General features: G+C 46.0%; 1 protein-coding gene across 5 annotated transcripts in view; it reads left to right on the forward strand.

Annotated features, from left to right (window-relative positions):
* Positions 1-20,122, forward strand: part of MTUS1 (microtubule associated scaffold protein 1) — a 190,351-nt gene that overhangs the window by 114,738 nt on the left and 55,491 nt on the right. For all 5 annotated transcript variants that reach the window (XM_074951328.1, XM_074951327.1, XM_074951326.1 and 2 more), the window contains one exon: positions 4,169-4,386. In XM_074951328.1, the coding sequence (XP_074807429.1) occupies positions 4,169-4,386 (218 nt within the window). The remainder of the gene's footprint in view (positions 1-4,168; positions 4,387-20,122) is intronic.

Here is a 20,122-nt window from a genome sequence, read left to right on the forward strand (position 1 = left end):
GAATGTTATAATTCTTGACATCTGATTTGTGTCCATTTATTCTTTTACGTAGAGGCTGTCCAGTTTGACCAATGTACATGGCAGAGGGGCATTGCTGGCACATGATGGCATATATCACATTGGTAGATGTGCAGGTGAACGAGCCTCTGATAGTGTGGGTGATGTTATTAGGCCCTGTGATGGTGTCCCCTGAATAGATATGTGGGCACAGTTGGCAATGGGCTTTGTTGCAAGGATAGGTTCCTGGGTTAGTGGTTCTGTTGTGTGGTATGTGGTTACTGGTGAGTATTTGCTTCAGGTTGGGGGGCTGTCTGTAGGCAAGGACTGGCCTGTCTCCCCAGATTTGAGAGAGTGTTGGGTCATCTTTCAGGATAGGTTGTAGATCCTTAATAATGCGTTGGAGGGGTTTTAGTTGGGGGCTGAAGGTGATGGCTAGTGGCGTTCTGTTATTTTCTTTGTTAGGCCGGTCCTGTAGTAGGTGACTTCTGGGAACTCTTCTGGCTCTATCAATCTGTTTCTTCACTTCCGCAGGTGGGTATTGTAGTTGTAAGAATGCTTGATAGAGATCTTGTAGGTGTTTGTCTCTGTCTGAGGGGTTGGAGCAAAGTCACAAAGTTCAGCCACCAGGTTAGCTGTGACATTATCGGGGATAGTGTTCTTGACGGCTTGTAGTCCATCTTTGTGTGGAATGTTGGTGTAGAGGGCTTCTACATCCATAGTGGCCAGGACGGTGTTATCAGGAAGATCACCGATGGATTGTAGTTTCCTCAGGAAGTCAGTGGTGTCTCGAAGGTAGCTGGGAGTGCTGGTAGCGTAGGGCCTGAGGAGGGAGTCTACATAGCCAGACAATCCTGCTGTCAGGTCAGATGTCAAGAATTATAACATTCATAAACCAGTCGGAGAACACTTCAATCTCTCTGGTCACGCGATTACAGACATGAAAGTTGCGATATTACAACAAAAAAACTTCAAATCCAGACTCCAGCGAGAAACTGTTGAATTGGAATTCATTTGCAAATTTGAAACAATTAACTTAGGCTTGAAGAGAGACTGGGAGTGGCTAAGTCATTATGCAAGGTAACCTATTTCCCCTTGTTTTTTCCTAACCTCCCCCTCCCCCGACGTTCTTGTTAAACCCTGGATTTGTGCTGGAAATGGCCCACCTTGATTATCATACACATTGTAAGGAGAGTGATCACTTTAGGTAAGCTATTACCAGCAGGAGAGTGGGGTGGGAGGAGGTATTTTTTTCATGCTTTGTGTGTATATAAAACGATCTTCTACACTTTCCACAGTATGCATCTGATGAAGTGAGCTGTAGCTCACGAAAGCTTATGCTCAAATAAATTGGTTAGTCTCTAAGGTGCCACAAGTACTCCTTTTCTTTTTGCGAATACAGACTAACACGGCTGTTACTCTGAAGAGAATAACAGAAGGAGCAATCCTGAGTTTTCTGAGACACTGAAACTGTAGTTATAAGCTGCAAACTAGTCCACTCATTTAAAATGTGTGCTAATGCCAATGACACTTCATGGTGAGTGTTGTTACATGCTTCGATGGGCAGTGAAATAGTCAAGAAAGAAGCATCAATAGGAACGTCTATACCACTATTTCCTGAGGGTGGGGGCGGCAGCACTCATGGACTCTTATGGGATAGAGTGTTTGGGGGAAAATTATACATTACCTTGAGGAGATCCTTAACACGTGGCAAGGGAAAAGGGGCATGATTGGTTAAATGTTCCTGAATGAGGACTCTACTTTCAAATGTTTGGGTAGCTGGTCTAAGCCACCCAAGGTTGTTACTAACAGTATTGATACATGTTGGTTCTCAACCAGTGTTCTCAACCTACTTTCAGTGATGTGATATAGTAGGAAATTGATGTACTGAATGTATCAATGTTGTTTCACTGGTCTTTATAAACTTCTGATTATCATGCATAAGAAATGTTGGACTTTTTTACTTCTATTTTTTCCCATCAAATCTCACCTCTCTCAAATCGTTATAAATTTAGTTTCCTTTAATTCTCAACTTTAAATTCAATTAATCTTGATAGTTAAACTAATGGCTCATTTGTCTTGATGTTTTCATTAAACTACCTTGGGATATCTATATATTGCATCAGATTGTGGTTGCTATAGAATTTGTTCACAGCCTGTGAGAACTAAAGGGAGACACTGGTCCTGCTTAACAGCTACACACTGCTGACTTTCCAAATTGAAGGCTATAGAGAAACCTTGTACACCTGTAAGAATCAAATATTGAATTTAGAAATGTTGGTCTCTTCTGATGTGACATGATCCAGTTTTGACGCTATGCCCCATATTCTTCAGAGATATTATTGTGATATGATTATGGCATAACTATGATGTACTTTATGCAAAATAGGTCATGTGAGATATTGAAAAGGTTGCTATACTGAATATCATTATTCTATTTGAATGCATGTACTATTTTGGTATCTGAAGTTGGGAATATTGTCTATGTATCTATTGCAAATGTATTTACACCTGGGGAATGCCCACTAGACAGAAGACACTCAGTTTAGATGGCTGGCTGGGAAGGGCCATTAGGGAGAACAATAGGGTTTAGAAGATGCTAATCTCCCACCAGGGAGCCTTCCTGAGGATGCTACAAACAGCCTCTGACTCATAGCTGCTATGACACTATGGGATCATGCAACCAAGTCACCTGGTACTGGACTCCATCACAGAATACTAGTGTTTTTCCACTGAAAGGCGTGGGAACTAAAGTTGGAGGGGGAAAGGGTTACCGCCATTGCAAAAGCTATTTAAGGCAGGGGAGTGACATCATCCTGGGTTCTTCATTGACTCCCCGCCCAAAGGAGATGCTTGGAAACACCTGAGAAACAAGGACTAAACTGGGGGAGAAGGGCTGAACCCAGGCTAGAGGGATTTCTAGCCTCTGAAAGGTATATCTGGGGTTTTAAGCTGCAAGCAAGTGCAACTTGCCCTCAAGAATTTCTGCAAACTGCCTAAAACAACAAGTAGGGTGAGAATTTGCTACTCATATACGGTTTCTTTAGTATATTAAGCTTAGATTGCATTTTTGTTTTATTTGCTAGGTAATCTGCTTTGATCTGTTTGCTCTCCCTTATCACTTAAAATGTATCCTCATGTCATTAATAAACTTATTTTGTTTTGTCTGAAAATCATTACTTGGGGCAGAACGTTGTGTATATCCCTCTCCACATGGAGGGAAGGGGGTGAATTTCATGAGCTTAGAACCATAGAATATCAGGGTTGGAAGGGACCTCAGGAGGTCATCTAGTCCAACCCCATGCTCAAAGCAGGACCAATTGCCAATTTTTGCCCCAGATCCCTAAATGGCCCCCTCAAGGATTGAACTCACAACCTTGGGTTTAGCAGGCCAATGCTCAAACCACTGAGCTATCCTTCCCCCCCCCCCCCTTTCAGTTCTCTGTGCAGCACAAGACTGTGTAATTTGGGGTTTACCTTCCAAAGGTGGGTGTGCACTTGAGTACTTGGCAGTTCCTTAACTGAGCCTTCCCATGCAGAGCTGTTCTCAGCAGCTGTGTGTGGAGCTGCACCTGGGTGTGTCCCTACCTGTATCTGTGCTGGAGGGGGCTTGTGGGCCTGTCACAGCAGTACACTGTAAAGGGAGCCCAGGTTGGTGGGTCAGGCGGGCTCAGTGGTATCCCAGTTCCAGGGAGAACCCTGAGGTGGGGGGAGGGGAGAACCCATCACACTAGTGCTGTTAAGTGTCTGAATTTGCAATATTAGAATATTTAAGTAGGTAATCCTCGGGCTGTGCATAGTGGGATAGGGGAAGCTTGAACTGTACTGGATGTGTGAAAATGGTAATCAAAATGGCAGTGTAAAGAGTTAGCTAAAATGCGTTCAATGAACAAATGTAAACGCATAATCATTAAGAGCAATTTGAGTTGTATATGGCTTTTGTGGTAAAAGAATGCTGAAGTTGTTGTACAGTCCATTACCCTCAAGACCCTAATGCTATTAAAAAGTAACCCTTTTGACCCAGTCAAAGTGGCTCAAGTAATGTTCTTTAAATATTTGTTTCTATTTCCTGTGTGTTTTGACTTCCAGCTTTGGTAGCTAGTAAAACCTCAAAGGTGAATACTTCAATTAGAATGTCTTTTTTTTTCTTTTTTTCTTTTTAAAATTGCAGTTGAGAGAGGCAAGCAGAGGAGTCCTAAAAGTTCATGCATACATACACAAACCTCTCCAGATGTGCATTCAACTGAAACAAAAACACGTGAGTTGGCAAAATACAAAGCAAAATGTGAGAACCAAAGTGAAATTATCCTGCATTTGAAGAAATTCTTGGCAAGCAGTAACCAGAAGTTTGAAGCATTAACAGTTGTGATCCAGCACCTACAGTCTGAGGTAAGGCTATCCAAATACAGTAGTCTTTGCTTGACTTTGGTGCCGTCTTCTAAATCTGGCAGGGCATCTGAATATTTAATTTGTACACGTAACAAGTCTTCATTTGACTCATCTGGTGAATCTACGCAGCAAAAAAAAACAACTTGTGGCAGCAAGTCTCAGAGCCTGGGTGAAGTGGCTCGGGCTTGTGCTGTCGGGCTAAAAATAATAGCGTGGGCGTTTTGGGCTCTGAGACCTGGCAAGGGAGGATGGTCTCTGAGCCCAGGCTCCAGGCCAAGTCCAAAAGTCTACACTGCTATTTTTAGCCCAACAGAGTGAGCCTGAGTTACCTGACCCAGGCTCTGAGACTCACTCGCACAGGTTTTTTTTTTTTTTTTTTTTTTGCTGTGTAGATCAGTGTTAACATGTGCCAGGGCTGAGCCCCAGTCCTCTAGGCTTGGTAGTTCAGAGCTCTGGCATCAGTGGTAGTTCAGAGCATCTGGCTCATCCATGTCAGTTACAAAAATGAAAAAAAAAAAAATTACAAAAAAAAATTGTTTGAGCTCCAGCATCTTTATTTACAAATTCAGCACTGGTGTAGATGCACCCAAAGGAACCTTCCAGTAGGAGTGCTTTCTTTTTTTTCTGTAGCATTCATTTTTTGTACACTTATCTTTTTGTTTCATCTCTAAACTATATAGATGTAGCATTGTGTATCTCTCTTCCTATGGGGGAAGTCTTCATAGAAATATAGGCTGTGTCAGCATTCGTTACCCTTCTCTGGGCCTTTTTTCTAATAGGACCTTTAAGATATGACTACAATTAAAAACAGTATCCAAGATGAGGTTCTTTGCCTTCAGTGCCTTTTTGGTGTTAATTGAAGGCCTCCAATTAATCACACTCAATATATTTCAATACCATTAAACTGTCCCTTGCATCCTAACATTATTGACCACTTGCATTGAGCAGGTGTTCATTATTCTGTTTACCGTAATGTGCAGATATCGTCTAGTGACTTAATTTATTTGACAATCAGTTGTGTACAACTAGTTCAAATTATTACATCCGATATATACACTGTACTGCTATCTCCTAACACCTTGAAAACTTTCTGCAAATAACATGCATATACAGTAGATCCTTGGGTCACTGCCATAGCCCTGGTTTTTTCTGCTAAAATTTATTGTAAATATTTTCTATTTGGAGACTTGGCCCCATAGCCCTTCCTTTAAAAAGACTTGTTTTCACAGTATGTAAGGATGGTGTTACACTTGAAGAGCAATCCAGTCGATGCTTAAGGACCCTTTTGTTAGCCGATGGCCAGGATGTTTGGTGAGGTGCCAGCTATGCCCGTTTATACCATCCGTGACTTTAACCGCTAGGACGCACTGTCCCTTCGCGGCGGGCAGCCCGGGCTAGGCTGACGGATGCCCCAAGGTCCTAACCACCCGTGACTTTAACTGCTAGAGCTCAGAGCTCCTTCGCAGCGGGCAGTCAACACTGACTGACAGGTGCCCCAATGGCAGCACTAAGAGCCTCTCCACACCCGTGACTTTAACTGCTAGAGCTCAGAGCTCCTTCGCAGTGGGCAGTCAGGATTGACTGACAGGCGCCCCAAGAGTTTGCCCCGTGGAGGCGGCACAACTCAACGCTAGGCTCTTAGTACTCTCACCTAATGGCCAGGCTTTATAGCCAAAACGGCTGAGGTTCTTTAATTGTGTTGGCTGCTTTACAGTAAATCAGAGAAACAAGTCAGGCTTATGCATAAATGGTTACCAAAATTTATTAAACTAGATTCTGATCATGTGGTTACAAAATTGCTAGTGCCTACTTATTTAAGTGTAGAGATGTTACACACACAAACAAGTTACAAAACTGAAGCTACAATCCCAAAGAAAGAAAACAAAGTATAGAGCTCTATTTCAAAATATGTGTACACTAAAGATAGGAGATCAGGTGTGGGTGCTTCTTACCCTCCTTGCATCTCTCGATTCCAGCGGTGCCAAGCCAGGATCGGTCACTCAATTCCGCAGAAAGACGAATAAGGGACAAGGCTTAGGGACCCTCTTAGCTGCAGAAGCCTTGGGAGGCTGTCACTTATCTGACCAGCAGATAGATAGTGAAAAGCACTCAAAAATCATGGTGCTGTAGGTCCCCTACTTATACCTCTGTACTCCTTTATTCTCTTTCTCCTTTCTATGCTAAATTGGGGCTGGTCTGTCGGGGTGACGCCAGCTCTCGCAAGAGTAGTTCACACTTGCAAGGGAGAAACAATAAGTTTCGACTACTGGACACTTCTTTTATCAGGGTAAATATTTTCCCACCTAGGATGTTGGTGTGTGTGCATCATGCTGTTTTAGTAGGGGCTAAGAGCCATGTCTGTCACAGCGCCTCTGCCTGCTGTGAACCCAATTGTTGTATATGTTCCCAGTGGCACATTGTAGCAGCACACCTGTGCTTCTCTCAGCTTCAAAGGCTGTGCTGGAATTCATGTTAAGTGCCCTGTGGTTTTTGGCTCCCGTGTGTTTCCAGCAATGCTGGTCTGAGAAGGGGGGGCTGGCTGTCTGGCTACATTTAGCCCTTCCTTTAAAAAGATTTGTTTTCACAGTATGTAAGGATGGTGTTACACTTGAAGAGCAATCCAGTCGATGCTTAAGGACCCTTTGAACATGGTTGGCTCTTGTACATAAATTGAATCACTTGAATCTATGTTTTATTATTTCAGCTAATAGAAGCAGGAATTTTCTGTGACCTTGTTCAGCTTCTGTGTAAAGGATAAGCATCTTTCCTGATCACTTTTAGAGTAAGGTGAAGGGGTGGATGTGACACAGAAAGGCCCAGACAAGTATATCACCCTGTATCTGACAACCTTCTCAATATTTCACCAAAGGGAGTCGAAAGCTCAGAACTAGCTAATTGTCATGGTTATTGCAATATGTTTCTATGGGAAACTATTTGAGTGGTCTAACATGTAGGATATTATATTCCAAATCTGATGGGAGTGAAACCTGTTACCTGAAGAGAGGAAATCTGAGAGCTAACCCAATTAACGTGAGAACAATGGACATCTGTCAACTGAGCCAGTTTGTGTTTACAGTTGGGGCCAGATGCAGGGTTCAGAGTTTACAAGGACAAAAAGAACCCCATTAAAAGTCTCTGAATAGGGACCCCTGAATTGAAGGACATTATTCTGTGATTGTATAAAAGAAGAGTACAAGAAGTCTGTCAGTGGGGCCAGAGGGGTCCCATGAAAAGTGGATCCCAATCCTTTGGAGTTGCTGAGCTCTGCAAAGGCTAACCTTGGGGTAAGAAATACTTTATTAGACAGGAAAGTAATTTATTAACAAGTATAGGCTACAGATTGCATGTTATGTTTTTCTTCTACCTGTAACTTTGTTTCCAAATTTATGCTTGCTTGTATTTGAATTTTTACCTCAAGCTCTGTTAAATAAACTGCAACTGAAGCCAACTTAAATTTCCCTTTGAAGTCTGCAAACCGATTACATTGGAGTTGAGCCAAATTATCTTCAGGACTATCAACTTCAGAAGATGCCTGCCATTAAAAGCTATACTATCAAAATTCATTATTTGTAAGATCTGTGGTGTCTCTCCTATTCTCTTGATAGCCATAGTTTAACTGAAGTCCTGGTGCCTAGTAAACTTCCACATGCAGTATGTTACTTCAAGCATTTTCCTCCACTAAAAATGGACTTTATGGAATTGCTGTTAACTAAAATTCTTGGCAAAACGCACACAAATCCAAATCCACCTAGCCCCATTGGAGTAAAGTAACAGGATGGCACTCTATTTATATATTTCTTTAATTAGATCCAGTAATGGTACTGTACTGTTTTTCCTAATCTGACACAGGTATTGGCCCCAAAGTTGTGTTAAACTCAAAATCTACCTTTAATGTATGCATGTAGAGGCATTATCTTGTATTTGTCAATACTGTATTAGGAAATTATCAGTCAACCCTTAAACTCTTCAGCGATCAGAATTTGCCCAGATTTCTATAGTTAGACTTAAGATTCATTAAGGGTAGTCTTTATAAATATGATATGCTTGAAATGTGGATAACCAGTTTAAGATTTGAGAATTCTTGACCTTAAAATTCTAAAACCCAGTTTTTTCTTATCGGGAATTCAAGTAACTTTGTCTCAATTATTATTGTAATGTTGCTACAACAAACTAATGCAAGATAGTGATCTTCTTGTCAGCTAGAGTATTTATCGGAAATGAGCAAGGCATCTGATGTAAATGTCAGAAACTGGACTGACTGTCTATTGTTAAATGTGTGTGCACTTGCAGTGTTAAAAGGACACATCAGATTGAAATCAGTCAAGTAAAAATGTCATTACCCCTGTTCTGTTATCCCTTGCCAAGATTTTGTGGCTTTATATCGTGCTTTCCTGTTTTTTAACACCAACAAGCAAGAAGGGGAACAATGAAACTGAGAATACTCAGTGTTATCAAATGCAGGCTAAAACTAAAATTCGTTCTTCTATTGTAGTAATCTTGGTAGTTGATGATTGTAACTGTAGCAGGTTTAAAAAAACATTGGGGCAGTGCGGTTTTCAGTTGATTATTGACTTTAACTCTTTGATATTACTTTTATCAATTTATTCACTATATTAATCTTCTAAGAATACAGTAAATTTGAAGTTATTTACATTAATAGAAACCACAAACCTAGTTTAAAAGATCTGGCATAATGAGTCTGTAGTAAACTCAATAGGAACCAGAGTTGGTTACATTAAAACAAATCTGAACCCCAGATTGTACTGTTATAATCTCTTGTAAAACTATCAATGAGAAGGAGGGGTGCTTCATGTCGCAGACAGCATGCTGAAAATCTGTCCATTTTACCCTCCTAAACCTTCCCAGCCAATACTGAGATCTCCTGGTTGCTCTCTAAGATTGTAATTGGGCCACTTTTTGTTGTAAAATAAAAAATGGTCCATACTTTGTGTAGAAGTAAAACTCTTAGCCCTGGTCTACACTAGGACTTTAGGTCGAATTTAGCAGCATTAAATCGACGTGAACCTGCACCCGTCCACACGATGAAGCCCTTTATTTCGACTTAAAGGGCTCTTAAAATCGATTTCCTTACTCCACCCCTGACAAGCGGATTAGCGCTTAAATCGGCCTTGCCGGGTCGAATTTGGGGTACTGTGGACACAATTCGATGGTATTGGCCTCCGGGAGCTATCCCAGAGTGCTCCATTTTGACCGCTCTGGACAGCACTCTCAACTCAGATGCACTGGCCAGGTAGACAGGAAAAGAACCGCGAACTTTTGAATCTCATTTCCTGTTTGGCCAGCGTGGCAAGCTGCAGGTGACCATGCAGAGCTCATCAGCAGAGGTGACCATGATGGAGTCTCAGAATCGCAAAAGAGCTCCAGCATGGACCGAACGGGAGGTACGGGATCTGATCGCTGTATGGGGAGAGGAATCCGTGCTATCAGAACTCCGTTCCAGTTTTCGAAATGCCAAAATCTTTGTCAAAATCTCCCAGGGCATGAAGGACAGAGGCCATAACAGGGACCCGAAGCAGTGCCGCGTGAAACTGAAGGAGCTGAGGCAAGCCTACCAGAGAGGCGAACGGCCGCTCCGGGTCAGAGCCCCAAACATGCCGCTTCTACGATGAGCTGCATGCCATTTTAGGGGGTTCAGCCACCACTACCCCAGCCGTGTTGTTTGACTCCTTCAATGGAGATGGAGGCAATATGGAAGCAGGTTTTGGGGATGAAGAAGATAGCTCACAGCAAGCAAGCGGAGAAACCGGTTTTCCCGACAGTCAGGAACTGTTTCTCACCCTGGACCTGGAACCAGTACCCCCCGAACCCACCCAAGGCTGCCTTCTGGACCCAGCAGGCGGAGAAGGGACCTCCGGTGAGTGTATCTTTTAAAATACTATACATGGTTTAAAAGCAAGCATGTGAAAGAATTACTTTGCCCTGGCATTCGCGGCTCTCCTGGATATACTCCCAAAGCCTTTGCAAAAGGTTTCTGGGGAGGGCAGACTTATTGCGTCCTTCATGGTAGGACACTTTACCACTCCACGCCAGTAACACGTACTCGGGAATCATTGTACAACAAAGCATTGCAGTGTATGTTTGCTGGCGTTCAAGCAACATCCGTTCGTGTGTTATCCTCAGGAGAGTGAGATATAATCCATGGTCACCTGGTTGAAATAGGGTGCTTTTCTTCAGGGGACACTCAGAGGAGCCCATTCCTGCTGGGCTGTTTGCCTGCGGCTGAACAGAAATTTCCCCGCTGTTAGCCACAGGGAGGGGGGAGGGTTGAGAGGGTAGCCACGCGGTGGGGGGAGGCAAAATGCTACCTTGTAACGAAAGCACATGTGCTATGTATGTAATGTTAACAGCAAGGTTTACCCTGAAAGAGTGTAGCCAGTGTTTTATAAAATGTGTCTCTTTAAATACCGCTGTCCCTTTTCTTTTCTCCACCAGCTGCATGTGTTTCAATGATCACAGGATCTTCTCCTTCCCAGAGGCTAGTGAAGATTAGAAAGAAAAAAAAAACGCACTCGAGATGAAATGTTCTCCGAGCTCATGCTGTCCTCCCACACTGACAGAGCACAGACGAATGCGTGGAGGCAAATAATGTCAGACTGCAGGAAAGCACAAAATGACCGGGAGGAGAGGTGGCAGGCTGAAGAGAGTAAGTGGTGGGCTGAAGAGAGGGCTGAAGCTCAAATGTGGCGGCAGCGTGATGAGAGGAGGCAGGATTCAATGCTGAGGCTGCTGGAGGACCAAACCAGTATGCTCCAGTGTATGGTTGAGCTGCAGCAAAGGCAGCTGGAGCACAGACTGCCACTACAGCCCCTGTGTAACCAACCGCCCTCCTCCCCAAGTTCCATAGCCTCCACACCCAGACGCCCAAGAACGCGGTGGGGAGGCCACCGGCCAACCAGCCACTCCGCCACAGAGGATTGCCCAAAAAAAAGAAGGCTGTCATTCAATAAATTTTAAAGTTGTAAACTTCTAAAGTGCTGTGTGGCATTTTCCTTCCCTCCTCCACCACCCCTCTTGGGCTACCTTGGTAGTCATCCCCCTATTTGTGTGATGAATGAATAAAGAATGCATGAATGTGAAGCAGCAATGACTTTATTGCCTCTGCAAGCGGTGATCAAAGGGAGGAGGGGAGGGTGGTTAGCTTACAGGGAAGTAGAGTGAACCAAGGGGCGGGGGGTTTCATCAAGGAGAAACAAACAGAACTTTCACACCGTAGCCTGGCCAGTCATGAAACTGGTTTTCAAAGCCTCTCTGATGCGTGCCATGCCCTCCTGTGCTCTTCTAACCGCCCTGGTGTCTGGCTGCGCGTAACCAGCAGCCAGGCGATTTGCCTCAACCTCCCACCCCGCCATAAACGTCTCCCCCTTACTCTCACAGATATTGTGGAGCACACAGCAACCAGTAATAACAGTGGGAATATTGGTTTCGCTGAGGTCTAAGCGAGTCAGTAAACTGCGCCAGCGCGCCTTTAAACGTCCAAATGCACATTCTACCACCATTCTGCATTTGCTCAGCCTGTAGTTGAACAGCTCCTGACTGCTGTCCAGGCTGCCTGTGTACGGCTTCATGAGCCATGGCATTAAGGGGTAGGCTGGGTCCCCAAGGATACATATAGGCATTTCAACATCACCAACAGTTATTTTCTGGTCTGGGAATAAAGTCCCTTCTTGCAGCTTTTGAAACAGACCAGAGTTCCTGAAGATGCGAGCGTCATGGACCTTTCCCGGCCATCCCACGTTGATGTTGGTGAAACGTCCCTTGTGATCCACCAGAGCTTGCAGCACTATTGAAAAGTACCCCTTGCGGTTTATGTACTTGCCGGCTCGGTGCTCCGGTGCCAAGATAGGGATATGGGTTCCGTCTATGGCCCCACCACAGTTAGGGAATCCCATTGCAGCAAAGCCATCCACTATGACCTGCACATTTCCCAGGGTCACTACCCTTGATATCAGCAGATCTTTGATTGCGTGGGCTACTTGCATCACAGCAGCCCCCACAGTAGATTTGCCCACTCCAAATTGATTCCCAACTGACCGGTAGCTGTCTGGCGTTGCAAGCTTCCACAGGGCTATCACCACTCGCTTCTCAACTGTGAGGGCTGCTCTCATCTTGGTATTCATGCGCTTCAGGGCAGGGGAAAGCAAGTCACAAAGTTCCATGAAAGTGCCCTTACGCATGCAAAAGTTTCGCAGCCACTGGGAATCGTCCCAGACCTGCAACACTATGCGGTCCCACCAGTCTGTACTTGTTTCCAGAGCCCAGAATCGGCGTTCCACAGCATGAACCTGCCCCATTAGCACCATGATGCATGCATTGGCAGGGCCCATGCTTTCAGAGAAATCTGTGTCCATGTCCTGATCACTCACATGACCGCGCTGACGTCGCCTCCTCGCCCGGTAGCGCTTTGCCAGGTTCTGGTGCTGCATATACTGCTGGATAATGCGTGTGGTGTTTAATGTGCTCCTAATTGCCAAAGTGAGCTGAGCGGCCTCCATGCTTGTCTTGGTATGGTGTCCGCGCAGAAAAAAGGCGCGGAATGATTGTCTGCCGTTGCTCTGACGGAGGGAGGGGCGACTGACGACACGGCTTACAGGGTTGGCTTCAGGGGGCTAAAATCCACAAAGGGGGTGGCTTTACATCAAGGAGTAGTTCAGGCAGGACTTCACGGAGGGTTCCAATAAAGAAATGGTGCACCTAAGTTATTGTTCTTATTGGAACAAGGAGGTTAGCCTGGCCTCTGATTGATACATGGCTAGATTTACCTCGCTGCACCTTCTCTGTGAGTGACTGCAGTGTGACCTAGAGGAATGAGTCCCCTAGACAGGGGAGGAGGCAAATGAGTACAAAACAAATCTGGTCTATTTCTTGTTTTGATCCACTCCATCTATCTTTTACATCTTTGGCTGGCAGCAGACGGTGCAGAAGGACATATTGCCTGCCTGCTCACCATAAGACGGTTCAATAGGACTGACTGCCGGACTAAAGAGAATGACCTGGTCAAGTCACTAAAAATTTAGTCCCTGCACCCATGTCTGCCCAGGCGCTCCTGATTGACCTCACACAGGCGACCAGGAGCACCTCGGACATGACGAGGTCGGCTACCAGTCGTATTGTACCGTCTGCTGCCACAAGGCAATGGGTTGCTGCTACTGTGTAGCAATGCCGTGCCGCGTCTGCCAGCACCCAGGAGACATACGGTGACGGTTACCTGAGCAGGCTCCATGCTTGCGGTGGTATGGCGTCCGCACAGGTAACTCAGGAAAAAAGGCGCGAAACGATTGTCTGCCCTTGCTTTCACGGAGGGAGGGAGGGATGGGGGGACTGACGATATGTACCCAGAACCACCCGCGACAATGTTTCAGCCCCATCAGGCATTGGGATCTCAACCCAGAATTCCAATGGGCAGCGGAGACTGCGGGAACTGTGGGATAGCTACCCACAGTGCAACGCTCCGGAAGTCGACTCTAGTCTCGGTACTGTGGAAGCACTCCGCCGAGTTAATGCACTTAATGCACTTCTGTGGGGACACACACACTCGAATATATAAAACCGATTTCTAAAAAACCGACTTCTATAAATTCGACCTTATTCCGTAGTGTAGACATACTCTTAGATATTGCTGTTTGGACAAATGTTAAATATTATGAAACAGTGTTTTCAACCACTTTGAATTCAAAGTCCAAATGTTTAAAATCAAAGCCAACCACTGAAGTACCACTGAACTCAAAACAATAAGTTGGGCTTCACCTATTGAAATTCAGTGCCAATAAGAAATATATTTTCTCTCACTAATAGAAATAGAGTAAGTCTAGACATATCAGTGTTCTCCACAGTATTAGCTAGAGTAAATCTTCTTTCTTAAATTTCATACTCTGAAGCTATTCTGTTGAGGCTTATCTTTTAGGTGAAAATGAATTGCATTGTGGTAGTGGCTTGAATTACGTTGCATGGCCACTGCAGTGATATTAGCATAGATCTTGCCTAAATCATGTTTTTTTAAGTAATACATGAATTGTAATTATTGTACATTTGTGTCCTGTTTAGAATCAGGACAATTGTACTTAAAATAGATTAATTTTATTTGGATTACAAAATGTTTATATGCCCATTATATGCAAAACTAACAAGGATAAGATACTTAAACTGTTATAGAAATAAGTTACTGAAACTTTAAATAGAGAACAGAACAGCTTAGAGAAATGTTGGATGAGGAGCGATATGTCTGGAGCACTGTCATGGATGGGTATAAACTGTTCAGGAAGGAAAGGCTGGGGAGAAAAGGTGGAGGAGTTGCATTATATGTAAGAGAGCAGTATGATTGCTCAGAGTTCCAGTATCAAACTGGAAAGAAGCCCGTTGAGAGTCTTTGGGTTAAGTTTAGAGGCAAGAGCAACAAGGATGGTGTCGTGGTGGACGTCTTGCTATAGACCACACGACCAGGAGGAGGAGGTAGACGAGGCTTTATTTGGATAACTAACAGAAATTTCCAGATCACAGGGCCTGATTCTCATGGGGGACTTCAATCACCTTGACATCTGCTGGGAGAGCAATACAGCAGTGCACAGACAATCCAGGAAGCTTTTGGAAAGTGTTGGGGACAACTTCCAGGTGCAAGTGCTGGAGGAACCAACTAGGGGCTGTGATCCTCTTGACCTGCTGCTCACAAACAGGGAAGAATTGGTAGGGGAAGTAGAAGTGGGTGGCAACCTGGGCAGCAGTGACCAGGAGATGGTAGAGTTCAGGATCCTGACAAAAGGAAGAAAGGAGAGCAGCAGAATATGGACCCAGGCCTTCAGAAAAGCAGATTTTGCCTCCCTCAGGGAACTGATGGGGAGGATCCCCTGGGAGGCTAATATGAGTGGGGAAGGAGTCCAGGAGAGCTGGCTGTATTTTAAAGAAGCCTTATTGAGGGTGCAGGAACAAACCATCCCGATGTGCAGAAAGAATAGCAAATATGGCAGGCAACCAGCTTGGCTTAACAGAGAAGTCTGTGGTCACCTTAAACACAAAAAGGAAGTTTACAGGAAGTGGGAACTTGGACAGATAACTTCGGAGGAATATAAAAATATTGCTCAAGCATGCAGGGGTGTAATCAGGAAGGCCAAAGCACAATTGGAGTTGCAGCTAGCAAGGGATGTGAAAGGTAACAAGAATGGTTTCTTGTTAGTGTAAGGGAACTGTTGCTCCCTTACTAACATTCAGTGGGTGTGTTTTAGTTGCTAGCTCCCAGTACTAAAAGGGGGAAGAATCATTGGGGAATCAGGACCCTGAGACTGCCAGTCCCTAGGAGCAATGGGGGGAGGCCAATGCTCTAGGTCAGCCTGAATGACAGGGTGGGCAGGCTAATCAGGGAGTCAGGAGGCCGGGGAGGTCCGTCATCCATGTGAGCTGGAATTGCCTGAGTCAGACAGAGTGGGGCCGAACTAAGGAGAAAGCAGGGGCCAAGCTGAGCTGGGGAGCAGAGCTGTGCCAGACCCAGAGGGACCAGAAAAGCAGCCCAGAGAGAGCAGACCCTGGGGCTGCTGCTCTGCTCCCAGGACAAAGCCAGAAGCACAGCCCAGAGAGAGCAGACTTGCCCTGGGAGGAGAGCTGCAGCAACCAGAGCCAGAGGGGCCAGAGAAGCAGCCCATGAAGCTGGGAGCAGAGCAGCAGCCGTGCTGAGGCAGAGTGGGGCTGGGGCTGGAACAGTCCTGGGCCAGGTGTTGTGAGCAGCTGGGGAGAGTGAGCGGGGACCCTGGGCAGCAGGCCCAGCACAGGGAGACGCCTCAGCCAGGAGGCTCTGCAGGCCAGACTCAGGGGGGGATTGGTAACCCTGACAGGGTGGGGGCAACACTGGGAAGAAGGGCCCTGCCACCTAGAGCCTGAGAGCGTGTGGCCACGAGCAGAGCGAGTGTCCACCCCACAGCATCCCTGCAGCACAGCCAGGGCCTGAGAAGGAGGCCTGGGACTTACAAGGAACAGACTGAACTTCCCTGACATTCCAGAGACACTGTTTGTTTGTGATGTTCCGTGCCACAGAGCAGGGTGATGTGTTTCCTTTAACCTTTCCCATTTTTCTTATTCTTTTTTAAATTAATTGTTGATTAAATAACTTGCATTTGCTTTAAATTGTATGTAATGATCAGTGGGTCAGAGAAGTGCTCAGTGCAGAGAGAGTACCCCGGAGTGGGGACACCCTAGCCCCTGTCCAAGGTGACCACAGTAGGGTTGGGGGTCGAGCCCCCCCAGGAGTCCTGGGCCCAGCCTTGTTGGGGTTACGAGGACTTTGCCAGACAGGAGAGTGGAAGGAGAGTCCTCAAGGGCAGGGAGGCCTCTGGGTTAAGGAAGTGGGAGCGAGGACTCGGATCCTTTCGCTAGCCCACTTCACTGGGGTAGTGCAGAAGCCAGGAAAATTCCCCACAATTGCGGGACTGTTCCCCCGCTTACATTAGCAACAAGAAAGTGGTCAAGGAAAGTGTGGGACCCTTACTGAATAGGGGAGGCAACTTAGTGACAGATGATGTGGAAAAAGCTGAAGTACTCCATACTTCGGTTTTTTTTTTGTTTTTTTTTGCCTCAGTCTTCACAGACAAGGTCAGCTCCCAGACTGCTGCAGTGAGCAGCACACTATGGGGAGGAGGTAAGCAGCCCTCAGTGGTGAAAGAACAGGTTAAGGACTATTTAGAAAAGCTGGACGTGCACAAGTCCATGGGATCCAATGCATCAGAGGGTGCTGAGGGAATTGGCTGACGTGATTGCAGAGCTGTTGGCTGTTATCTCCGAAAACTCATGGCAATGGGAGGAGGTCTTAGACGACTGGAAAAAGGCAAATATAGTGCCCATCTTTTAAAAAGGGAAGAAGGAGAATCTGGAGAACTACAGACCAGTTAGCCTCACTTCAGTCCCGGGAAAAATCATGGACCAGGTCTTCATGGAATCCATTTTGAAGCACTTGGAGGAGAAAAAGGTGATCAGGAACAGTCAACATGGATTCACCAAGGGCAAGTCATGCCTGACCAACCTGATAACTGGCTCAGTGGATATGGGGAAAGCAGTAGACATGATATATATCTTGACTTTAGCAAAGCTTTTGATATGGTCTCCCACAGTGTTCTTGACAGCAAGTTAAAGTAGTATGAATTGGATGAATGTACTATAAGGTGAGTTGAAAGCTGGTTAGATCGTCGGGATCAACGGGTAGTGATGAACGGCTTGATGCCTAGTTGGCAGCTGGTATCAAGTGGAGTGCCCCAGGGGTTGGTCCTGGGGCTCTTTTTGTTCAACATCTTCGTTAATGATCTGGATGATGGGATGGATTGCACCCTCAGCAAGTTCGTGGATGACACTAAACTGGGGAAGAGGTAGATATGCTGGAGGGTAGGGATAGGGTTCAGAGTGACCAAGACAAATTGGAGGATTGGGCCAAAAGAAATCTGATGAGGTTCAACAAGGATAAGTGCAGAGTCCTGCACCTAGGATGGAAGAATCCCATGCACTGCTACAGGCTGGGGACCAACTGGCTAAGCGGCAGTTGTGCAAAAAAAGGACCTGGGGATTACAGTGGATGAGAAGCTGGATATGAGTCAGCAGTGTGCCCTTGCAGCCCAATATGCTGTTAGCCTTCTTGGCAACATTAGTAGAAGTATTGCCAGCAGATCAAGTGAAGTGATTATTCTCCTCTATTTGGCACTCGTGAGGCCACATCTGGAATATTGTGTCCAGTTTTGGGATCCCCTCTACAGAAAGGATGTGTACAAATTGGAGAGAGTCCAGCAGAGGGCAGTGAAAATGATAAGGGGGCTGGGACACATGACTTATGAGGAGAGGCTGAGGGAACTGGGCTTGTTTAGTGTGTAGAAGAGAAGAGCAAGGGGAGGATTTGAGAGCAGCCTTCAACTACCTGAAGGGGGTTTCCAAAGAGGATGGAGCTCTGCTGTTCTCAGTGGTGGCAGGTGACAGAGCAAGGAGCAATGGTCTCAAGTTGCAGTGGGGGAGGTCTAGGTTGGATATTAGGAAAAGCTATTTCACTAGGAGGGTGGTGAAGCACTGGAATGGATTACCTAGGGAGGTGGTGGAATCTCTGTCTTTAGAGGATTTTAAGGTCCGGCTTGACAAAGCCCTGGCTGAGATGATCTAGTTGGCATTGGTCCTGCTTTCAGCAGGGGGTTGGACTAGATGACCTCCTGAGGTCTCTTCCAACCCTAATCTTCTATGATTCTATGACATTGCTAGCAGTCCTCAAACAATGGCAAGAAGAGGATTGGAATTTTGATTCATAGTATCCAGGAATGTTTTACAGTGAGATGTATCCTGGTGACATAGCCCAGGAGAATTTGCTGGCTGGAACCCATGTGGTTGAGAGGATGATGAGAAACTAAACTTTAGAGGGCATAACAACTAAGAAGCAGATATCATTACGTCATCCTGTAGAATAGGAGAGACAATTATGAGAAGTGATGTAAGCATGAGTTATAGGAAGTGTGATTTAAAACAGATGTGGAAGTGGGTCATCAATCTCTAAGCAGCCATAGTTCTGGCATTTCCTGACTGAGTATTTAACTCTGTGCAACTAGAACATTCTCAAGTTAATTTTCTATTATTGGAATTTCCGAACATTTCAAAAGTCGGAGAATTTAGAAATTGCTGTATTTTCAATGTCTGTCTTCAGTGAATGGGATGTCTCAGTGAGCATGGCTATATTAACGATACGACATTGTTTCCCCGATAAAGACTCAGGAAATTCAAGTCCCATGAGCTGCCATTGGAAGCAGATCAGTTGAAATTGCTCTAAGGCAGTGGTCACCAAACAGTAGACTGTGATCAACTGGTCGATTGTGGAGCCTCTGACATTCTGTCTCAGTTTCAGTCACTGAGACTGAGATCGTAAGAGGCTCCATGATGGACTAGTCGATCAACAGTCTGGCAGTGCAGCGGGGCCCACGCTGCTCCCAGAAGTGGCTGGCTTGTCTGGCAGTGGCTCCTGGGGGAGGGAAGGGGATAGGGTCTCTGCATGCTGCCCTTGCCTGCAAGCCCAACCCCCGCAGCTCCCATTGGCCGGGAATGGGGAACTGCGGCCAATGGGAGCTGCGGGGGAGGTGCCTGTGGACGGGGGCAGAGTGCGGAGCCATTTGCCCCTCCCCCCGGAGCCACTGCTGGACATGCCAGCCACTTCCAGGAGTGGCATGGGGCCAGGGTAGGCAGGGAGCCTGCCTTAGCCCCACTGCACCACCGCCTGAGGTAAGCGATGCCCTGCTGGAGCCCATACGCCGAACCCCTCCTGCCCCCTAACCCCCTGCCCCCTCCCAGAGCCTGTACCCCAACCTGCTGCCTGAGCCCCCTCCTGGAGCCAGCACCCCATCCCTCTCCCCCAGTCCTGAGCCCTCTTCTGCACCCAAACTCCCTGCCCCAGGCTCAGCCCGGAGCTGCCTCCTACACTCCAAACTCCCCTGTCCCAGCCCAGTTAAAGTGAGTAAGGGAGAGGAGAGCAAACAACAGAGGGAGGGGTGGATGGGAGTGAGCGGGGCATAGCCTTGGAGAGGGGGCAGGGCAAAGGGTGTTTGGGTTTGTGTGATTACTGTTCTTTCTACGTTTTCTTTAAGGTAGGTCATGGGTTGCACTTAAATTCAAAAAGTGATCTTGTGCTTAAAAAGGTTAGAGACCACTATTTTAAGGTTGTCGATAATTCAAATGCTGCAGCTCATTGACCAAAAAACTTTACCCTTGCTTGTGCATGCTTTAA

The sequence above is a fragment of the Natator depressus genome, chromosome 4 (genome assembly GCF_965152275.1).
Source record: "Natator depressus isolate rNatDep1 chromosome 4, rNatDep2.hap1, whole genome shotgun sequence".
Taxonomy (NCBI): Eukaryota; Metazoa; Chordata; order Testudines; family Cheloniidae; genus Natator; species Natator depressus.